General features: G+C 54.3%; 1 protein-coding gene across 1 annotated transcript in view; it reads right to left on the reverse strand.

Annotated features, from left to right (window-relative positions):
- The window catches only part of LOC119091552 (uncharacterized), a 32463-nt gene extending 24359 nt beyond the window's left edge, over window positions 1-8104 (reverse strand). The window contains exons 1-2 of the mRNA XM_037214363.1: window positions 7058-8104; window positions 1462-1776 (exon numbers count right to left, since the gene is read on the reverse strand). Of these exons, the coding sequence (XP_037070258.1) occupies window positions 1462-1776; window positions 7058-8095 (1353 nt within the window). The 5' untranslated portion in view covers window positions 8096-8104. The remainder of the gene's footprint in view (window positions 1-1461; window positions 1777-7057) is intronic.
- Between the last annotated feature and the right edge of the window lie 464 nt (window positions 8105-8568).

An 8568-nucleotide genomic window follows, 5' to 3' on the forward strand; every position in this document is an offset into this window, starting at 1 on the left:
TTAGCTTAGCTTAGCTATGGGATGCTGGGTTGAAGGGGATATAGGGTGGGGAGGTTAGGTTAGGTTAGGTTAGGTTAGGTTAGGTTAGGTTAGGTTAGTTAGGTTAGGGTAGGTTAGCTTAGCTAAGCTTAGGTTCTGGTCTATTCTCAGGTTAGGTTAGGTTAGGTTAGGTTAGGTCAGGTCAGGCTAGCTTAGCTTAGCTTAGCTTAGCTTAGGTTCTGGTCTATTCTCAGTTAGGTTAGGTTAGGTCAGGTTAGGTTAGGTTAGGTTAGGTTAGGTTAGGTTAGGTTAGGTTAGGTTAGGTTTGGTTAGGTTAGGCTGGTTTAGGATATGTTCTGGACTATTCTGGCCTGTGTGTTTCGTAAATGTACCTAAACTCGATAAGAAACGATTTTGGTTGCTTTATTATTGTTACCTTGGTTTGGTTTACTTTGGTTATTATTGTTACCTATTGCGTACATGTTTTATGGTTCTTGATAAGCAGAAATATTGTGCTTTCGCAACAACGCAGAAACGGCGCTTGGGAGTCGAGGCGGTGCGGTGCGGTGCGTGCGGCGCTCGGGAACTCGCTATCGTATTTATTAAAATTCGAGGGTAGGAGCATGATTCTATCTGTTTTGAAATTCTCTACGATATGTTCCGCCTTAAACACGACGAATGGTTTACCTTGGTCCCGTACATTTTGTAGAGTTCTTGGTAAGCAGAAATATTGTATTTACGCAATGGCAACGCAGAAATGGCGCTGGGGAGTCCAGGCGGTGCGGTGCGCGCGGCGCTCGGGAGCCCGCCATCGAAGTTATTGAAACTTGAAGGTAGGAGCATGATTCTACCTGTTTTGAGATTATTTACGATTTGTGCCGCCTTAAACACGACGAATGGTGTGCAATGATTTTTTCTAACGTTAGGTAGGAAAGTACACCTACACCGGCAGCACGCTCAGGTTTTGAGACAAAAGGTGTTCGTAAAATGTTAATTTGACCGTAATGAGCTAATTTAATCTGTCAAAAGTAAGATGCATTGTTTTCCAGCTACACCTACCTGATGCAGCTTGATAAGAGCTTTCCCTTGTCATTTTCCCCGTGGTTCTAGCTTCCTTAGTTTTGAGATTCTACGGGGCTCTGAGGCCCTCCTTTCGTAGGTTTCGGAAGGGAAAAATCCCAAAGGGCGAATGTGAAACACAGGACCGCAGCCAGGAGGACATGCCCTCCACCCGCCCCCTTGAATCGAGTTTTCTTGTTTTTCACCACAAATGGCTCCCGACAGAAAGCTAAAAAATAGTGTGATGCGTGCTCACTCCCCCCCCCCCCTCGCCCTCATTTGCAAAAATCCTGGCTGCACCCCCGGTCAAACAACAGTATAAATGAGAGTGGTGCTTCGAAAACTCTGTCATCAACAAACCTAACGCCATGAACTTACGTTATTCCCGTGCAGCCTGAGCACTTCCAGACTTCTGCAGCTTACCTCTCTCTGGAAGCCGCCCCTGGCGTTGATGAGGCCGATGCCGACGTTGCTGACAATGTAGCCCTCCTCGTCACAGTCGGGCGGCAGGACGCAGCGCTGAGGAGCCTGGCACTTCACCTCGGTACCACGGCTGCCGCCGGCAGGCCGCGCGGGCCCCGGCTGGGGCGCCGGGATCGGGCCCGGCCTTGGCTGGGGCGCCGGGATCGGGCCCGGCCCCGGCTGGGGCGCCGGGATCGGGCCCGGACCAGGCAGCGGGCGGGCGGGGGCGGGGCGGTCAGCGCAGCAGGTGCCCCGGCCCACCGGCGTGTTGCAGTACTGCAGACGGAGAGAGGCAGAAATGTCAGCCGTGTGAAATAGGCAGGGGGTCTGGGTTGTGTAGTGGAGCTTGCCTCTGGAACTGTGCAATCTGCATTTCCGCTGGAGGCTGTACTTCCTAATGTTTCCTTACACTCTGCATGCCTTGATGCAAAGTAGGTTATTGTCTATGCATCGTTGCATGCATGAAGGTCGCGTGATTTCGCAATCATAGCCGCTTGCCTCAGTCATCTATAAGTTTCATGTCGATACTCGTGACCCACTCTTCTATCATAGCAATAGTTTTTGTTTCTACGTGCACGCTTCCCGTGTTTTTTTTATTTAGGTACGAATTTCATGATCAGTATGTGTCTTCTTTCATAAGTAGCGTCTTTTGGTATTTGCATGTAAGTACTATGACCTAGTACCCAGCTCGTGGCCATCGCGAGAAGTATTCCTGTGGTTCAGAAATCTGAGCTTTTGTAGTGTAAAGGATTCAGAGTTGATTAGAACGTGACGCAGGTCGTGTATGCGGTTTTCATTGCTGAGATTATGTGTTAATGTTTGTAATTTGGCATTCCTGTCGTTATAAAATGTTAACTGGATCTGAGAAATTAGCCTCTTGAAATGGCATTCGCAATGATGAGGAAAATAAAATTAGCACTCGGTTGGTTGTTTTTGACCGAAGTCAAGAAATCATAAATAGAATTAAAGCATTCAAAGCTCAAACCAAATAGAAGGATATCGAAGAGACGGGATGAGATGCACCCACATAGCTCGATCTAGTTTTACACGTAAATAATTATTCCAGTGGCAGCTGGAGGCAGTCTCTGTTTATGAGTTCCCGATTGCTTGGAAATTGTAAGGAAAATAAACACAGCTTATTGGAGGTTGACGAGGAACACTGCTAGCGCAGTGTTTGAGAGCTCTCACTCATACATTTCTCAAATGTTTGCTTTTTGGACGGCTTTGTGGAGCAGCCTTGGGTCCTGGATGGTTTTGTGCACCATTGTCAGATGGCGTGAGGGTACAAGGCCTAAATGTTCACGAGCCTTAGGTACCGGACTCGAGGCTGGTAACAGCGCACTCGGTATATACACAACGATAGAATAGAGAAGGGTAAGTCCCTGTCTATTTGACAACTCGGAACCCCGCATTTTCCCGCCGGTCCAAAAATAGGTCAACGTGACGGGAGATTTTACACATTAAATACCGCGTTCGCAAAGGCCTGCTCGCTAAAATGCAACGTCAACAAAACATTCGTCCCGGTCAGTTACGTCTTCTGGTCCGATTCAGGACGGGCTCATCGACTGTCCAAACTGGCGTGTACAGCGGGCACCTTTAATCAGCCAGGCAGACTTCAATTTACTCGGGTCAGTCCTCCACCTACTTCTAGGGATTAATTATTTTCCCATTCTGCAGTGACGACACCAATTTCTTGATTATTTCAATCTAACATATTTCAAACTTGATACTGATCAGCAGGTTTTGTGCTGTGACTTTGCATTCAATTGGTCATCACCTAATAAAAGAGACAGTGTTATCCTTTTTAGCTAACGCTCCAGGCTGATTAACCTGCCGTTCTGCGGCCTTGCGATGATCACACACCGGTACATACCGGGCCAAACTCGGCCAAAATCTGCACTGGCAAAAGGAGATGCACACGAGCCCGTTCAGAGGACTAGGAAACGTCCGCCTGAACTGGGTGTGCATCCCAGAAAATATCTTAACAACTGCGTCACCGTCATTTTCGCTGCTTATTTTGCTGCCATTTTTGAAAATTAAAAAACAGGTACAAAAAATGTGATATGGCAACTTAAAGCAAGGTGCGCCCATGCAGTCGGAGCGCCCACGTGCGGACCTTTTGGTCGTGGGCTGTTTTATTATACAAAAATCGTGATTCCGAATTTGTGCAAATATGCGAAGCTTCTTTAGTTAGATAGATTAGGATCCACTATTAATAATTTCCTGAGATCATTGTCACAAATCATTGATATTTCTTTCCACACTGAGACTACACCACACGATCTACATAAGTTCTTCCGAGTTAGGAATAAAATCGCCGTCAAAACGGGAATCCCGTGATGTCCGCAGCTTGTTGATGCGCCCAAAAGTAATGCATCTATGGCATGGCGGCGGCATTTTGGGTGACTGAAGGTGCACATTGAAGCTGTTTTCAAACCTAGCACATGTTCTCGGTTTGAGCAGCACATTGTATTGAACCGTACTATTTGGTACTTCACTGTAATGCAATGCAATACAATACAATGTTCTGATCATCCCAGATAGTCCAAGGCAAATCAAAGCAGCCTTTGAATGAACCGTTTCACTTTCGCACATGACACCGCGGCCAGTGTGTGAATGGAAGGACGACTTCTTCAACAGCCACGGGTGCTGAGGCAGATGCGGCGCGCCGCGCACCGCTGGGCCGGAAGTTCAGTCGCGCCGCTGCCGGCGGTACATCCTCCCTCCAGGGCCGGCTCACGGCCTTGGCACGGCGACTACCACGCGTGCACAAGCCACCAACAGGATGACGTAACAGGCAGTGGGGCGCCTGGCTAATGTTAAGACGGTTGCATGCAACGGCACGATAGGCGGAGCGCAGAGCTGCATGCATTCGGAAGCCTAATGTCAGTGCCGGGACCGCGAGAAGGTGGGCACGCGTTTGTGGCAAGGACTCGTTTCAGAAAGACCGGAAGAGGGCGGAGTTCCCCAGTTCCCACAACGGGTGGAGTTTTCGGGTGTAGACCTTTCCTTGAATGTTCGTACCTGTTCTGAAGCCGTCTGCTATCCCCAGGCAATGTGACGCTTTTCGTTGCCTTCCTCTTGGTTCAGCTGTATAGCGGATACACTAAATCCCTGATGTCCCTCTTGCACTGGCCGCGTGTGGAACACAACAGTCCTTTCTTCCGATCCTCAGGTCCGAACTCCGTTCTTACTCAGTTCTAATACAAAGCCAGAGCCACATATTACGTTTCCGTCGGGGATTGCCCTCCTGCCGCCCCTTACAACCCCCCCCCCCGCCCCCCTCTTCCGCTCGCTCAGCTGATTAGTGCGCAGCTGCTCCGGGAAATTTGCGGTCGTGAGTGCTCTGATCCAAGACTGTGGAATCATCCGATCGCAGGTGCACGTCATTATTCGCACGCACCAATTGCTAGTTTCTGCTCCAACAGTACGCCCAATTACCGGCGGAAGCAATGAAGTTCTCGAATCGTAGATGTCGCAGCAGACGCACTCGGACTGCATATGTTGGCATGAAGTATCCTCGTAGATGCAAAGATTTGCATTGAAGATGCTTGAAAGTTATTAGCACATACGCAATCAGGGACCTACAATAGACATAACAAGAGACCAATCGGCGATTTCCGCTTGCTTCGCTGTGCAAAGCAGCAATATCGTTGGCACCCGTAGCGCAGCTAACACTGATGTACCTGCAACCTAATATGAACTCTTAGCCAAGCAATAACATGTAGATTTCTTTTGACATGCCCGGACTGCTAAGCGCTCTTGGGTCACTCCGGTCCAATGCCTGTGTAACGCCATTTCGCGCATCGAAACATGCTTTATCCAGGCGTGAATTGGTTGCCTTCCACGAAAAGAGCCGAAAAGAAGCTTATGGCTGTTGAAACTTACGACTAAGTTTCTGACAGCTTGACCCTTGCAGATTTCATACCTCTTACGTAAACGAAAAACGAAGCCCTGTTAAATGCCAGCCATGCACCATTCCAGCACGCGCTGTGACCGACGTCGTCATTGGGCCGGGATTATGGTTCCTCGTGGATCTTCCCAAAGGTCAGCTCGTCGTATGCAGGCGTGCCCTTCTGTACTCTGCGTCTGGAGAAAGGAATAACTGAATACCTTGCCAAAAACCTTACTTCAAAGGGCCTTCGCACCCAGTTTCTGATGATTCTTATGCCCTGGACACAGAAATCGCCAACTTCCTGGACGTCAGGTTCGTTATGATAGCCGTGTACATTGGTCATTCGTCATAAAGCGTCACATAGCAAATGTTTCCCATGCGAGCACCATGCTCAATGTTCGTATGCTCCCTCATTCACGGGCGAGTGGGACCATAGGTCGTGGTGTCTCGATTCATAACATGTTCTATGTTAACATAACATGCTCTTACTTCATAACACAACATGTAATATGTTCTACCTCAGCACATGTTAGGGACAAGCTTATTTTCTCGCCGTGCCGTGATAGCTTAGATTCAACTGGTTCAGTTCAATCAGGCCTGGTTCAGACCTTTGGCCTCCCGCCTTTCGTAGGCAGTAGCGGCCAACGTATGAGCCGCCTTTGATTACGCACCCCACCTGGGCCGCATTCCTCATCGTCAAACGCCGTCCACAAGTTGCAACCTATGACGCCACAGCGTCGCAGCAGATCCTGCGGCCTGGGGTGTGGCCACTTTTGTGTAATGTGGGCACTTATGATGCCATAGGTAGCAACATCAGGTAGGTACTTTTGTCAATGGGGAGCGCGGCGCAGGAAGTGGCCTGGCCCATGCACTCCCCTTCTCCGACGCCGCGGCAGCGCTGGGGGCAACGGCCCATGCACTCCTCCCCCGGCGCCGCGGCAGCGCTGGAGGCAACGTCTCGGGGAAGGGGAGGGGCTGCTGGGACCGTGACCCAGTCTGATTGACAGGCAGCGGGTCCCCACGCTGGCCGGGCCCCACGTGCCAGAGCCCAGACGCAGGGATCTGGTGCATGCACACAGGCACATGCCACGTGGTGGAGCCATGTGGAAGTGCGCGTTCGGTGGTGATTGTGAGAAGCCACCGATTACTCGGCAAAGGAGGTAACATTACTTTGGGCGAAGGATATGAGAACCGATCCAGTGAACCAAGGCTGGCGCCTTAGATGGGGCAGAGAGGCGAGTTAAGTGTTAGGGAGCCCTCATTTTCGGACGAGGGTAATTACGTCCATTAATCCTCCCCAACCCTTGCGTACAGCCATCAGTCCTGGGGGAGTGGAGAAGAGGGTACAGTTCGAATGGGGCGGGGGGAGGGGTGGAGGGTGCGGTACGCCCGGCGGCAGTGAAGGGCCCGGTCCGGTCAGGGAGGTGGGGTAAAGTGTCCAGTCCGGTCAGCGGAGGTAAAGGGTCCGGTCCGGTCAGCGGGGATGAAGGGTTCTGTTTGGTCAGCGGGGTGAAGGGTTCGGTCCGGTCAGCGGGGGTGAAGGGTCCGGTCCGGTCAGCGGGGGGAGCGTCCGGTCCGGTCAGCGGGGGAGCGTCCGGTCAGCTGGGGTGAAGCGTCCGGTCCGGTCAGCGGAGGGAGCGTCCGGTCAGATCGTCGGCTCACCGTGCTAGTCGGCTGGCGGATGTCGACCAGGCCAGCGCCGTCCGTGATGACGTAACCGTCGTCTCCGCACAGCTCAGGCTCAACACATCGCTGGTCGGAGGCGCACAGCACCTGCTGGCTGTCAGGGCTTGGAGACGAGCCGCCAAAGCCTCCGGTCAGGAACGGATTGTTCGCAAAGTGGCCAGGCTTGGACGCGCCGCCGCCAGCGCCGCTCAGGAATGGGTTGTTCCCGAACGGCGGTGCGGTCCTGGTAGTGGGTGGCGCGGGCGCGGGAGTCGCGGGCGTGGGAGATGCGGACGCGGGGGGCGCTGGCGCCGGGCCGGAGGATCCGACGCTGCCCGTCGTGTCCCGACAGCAGACGCCGGCCGCGGTCACGCCCTGGGTCGCCAGCTCGCACCGCTGCAGCGCCACCGTCGGCTGAGACGGGTCGGCCGGCGGCCGGACCAGCGTGCCCACCACGAAACCCGTGTACGGGTCGCAGGAGGCCTCTGGCACGCACACCAGCCCGGCACCGCACACGGCCGCCACCGGACCCTTCGGGCCCGAGCCGCCAGTGCCTGGGTTCAGGTTGAGGTCGGCCGGCGCGATGGTGCCGGACCCAGGGCTGGGCGCCGGCGCCTCACCGCCGCCGGGGGCTGCCTCCTGTCGGCGGTCGTCTGCGACTCCCGGCGCGGCGAACGGCGACGCCACGTTCGCCGCTGGGTGGTAGTCGGGCAGAAACGGGTTGTAGTGGCCGTCCCGCGCTACCCCGTCCAGCTCGAGCTCCAGCCCAGCGCCGAAGTCAGCGGTCACCGGCACGTCGGCGTCATGATGGCCGTGTTCCTCGGAGTTCGCCGCGTGACCGTGCTCTCCGTGCGCGTCTCCGTGAGCTCCGTGCTGGTGTCCGTGCTCCCCGTGCTCGCCGTGGTGTCCGTGCTCGCCGTGATCGCCGTGGTGCCCGTGGTGCTCGCCCCCCTCGAGACGCGGGTCGCCCGGCAACAGGTTGGGAGCGGCGCTGGCCAGCGCCACGCACAGCAGCAGCCCCAGCGCGCGCCACATGCTGACACCGTGGTCCGGTCACGACTGGCCGGCTCTGAGCGGCGCCGGCCGCCGGCTCGGCTGCACCTGCCGGCCGGCGGCGGCGCGGCCGGCCCCGCCGCCGGCTGAGGTTCAAGGCTGTCGCCCTCTGTCGCTCAGACATTGCCGGCTCGCGGAGCTCCTCTGCTACCGACCTGTCAGGCCCGAGTGTCACTGGCCCTAGCCACGAGTCTCGAGGTGGGTGGGTGAAAAATGTCTTTGTTGCGGCTCGTCCTGACGGGCGCTGACCCCGACTGGCGGCTCGCTACCGAGGTTTGCGTGTTGTCGGGGTCCGCGATCTTTTGTGTCATACCCGGTGTGCTGCACAGGACTGCCGGCAACCACGTGCAGCGGTGGGAACTGGCGGATTTCCCAGAGTGAATAGGTGCATGAACGGTTGTTTCGTACCCAGTTTTTTGTTTATGTGCATGGAGAGCAGCATGCAAGGGCGTTGT

Source organism: Pollicipes pollicipes, unplaced genomic scaffold, assembly GCF_011947565.3.
Source record: "Pollicipes pollicipes isolate AB1234 unplaced genomic scaffold, Ppol_2.1 Scaffold_3447;HRSCAF=4054_pilon_pilon_pilon, whole genome shotgun sequence".
Classification (NCBI taxonomy): Eukaryota; Metazoa; Arthropoda; class Thecostraca; order Pollicipedomorpha; family Pollicipedidae; genus Pollicipes; species Pollicipes pollicipes.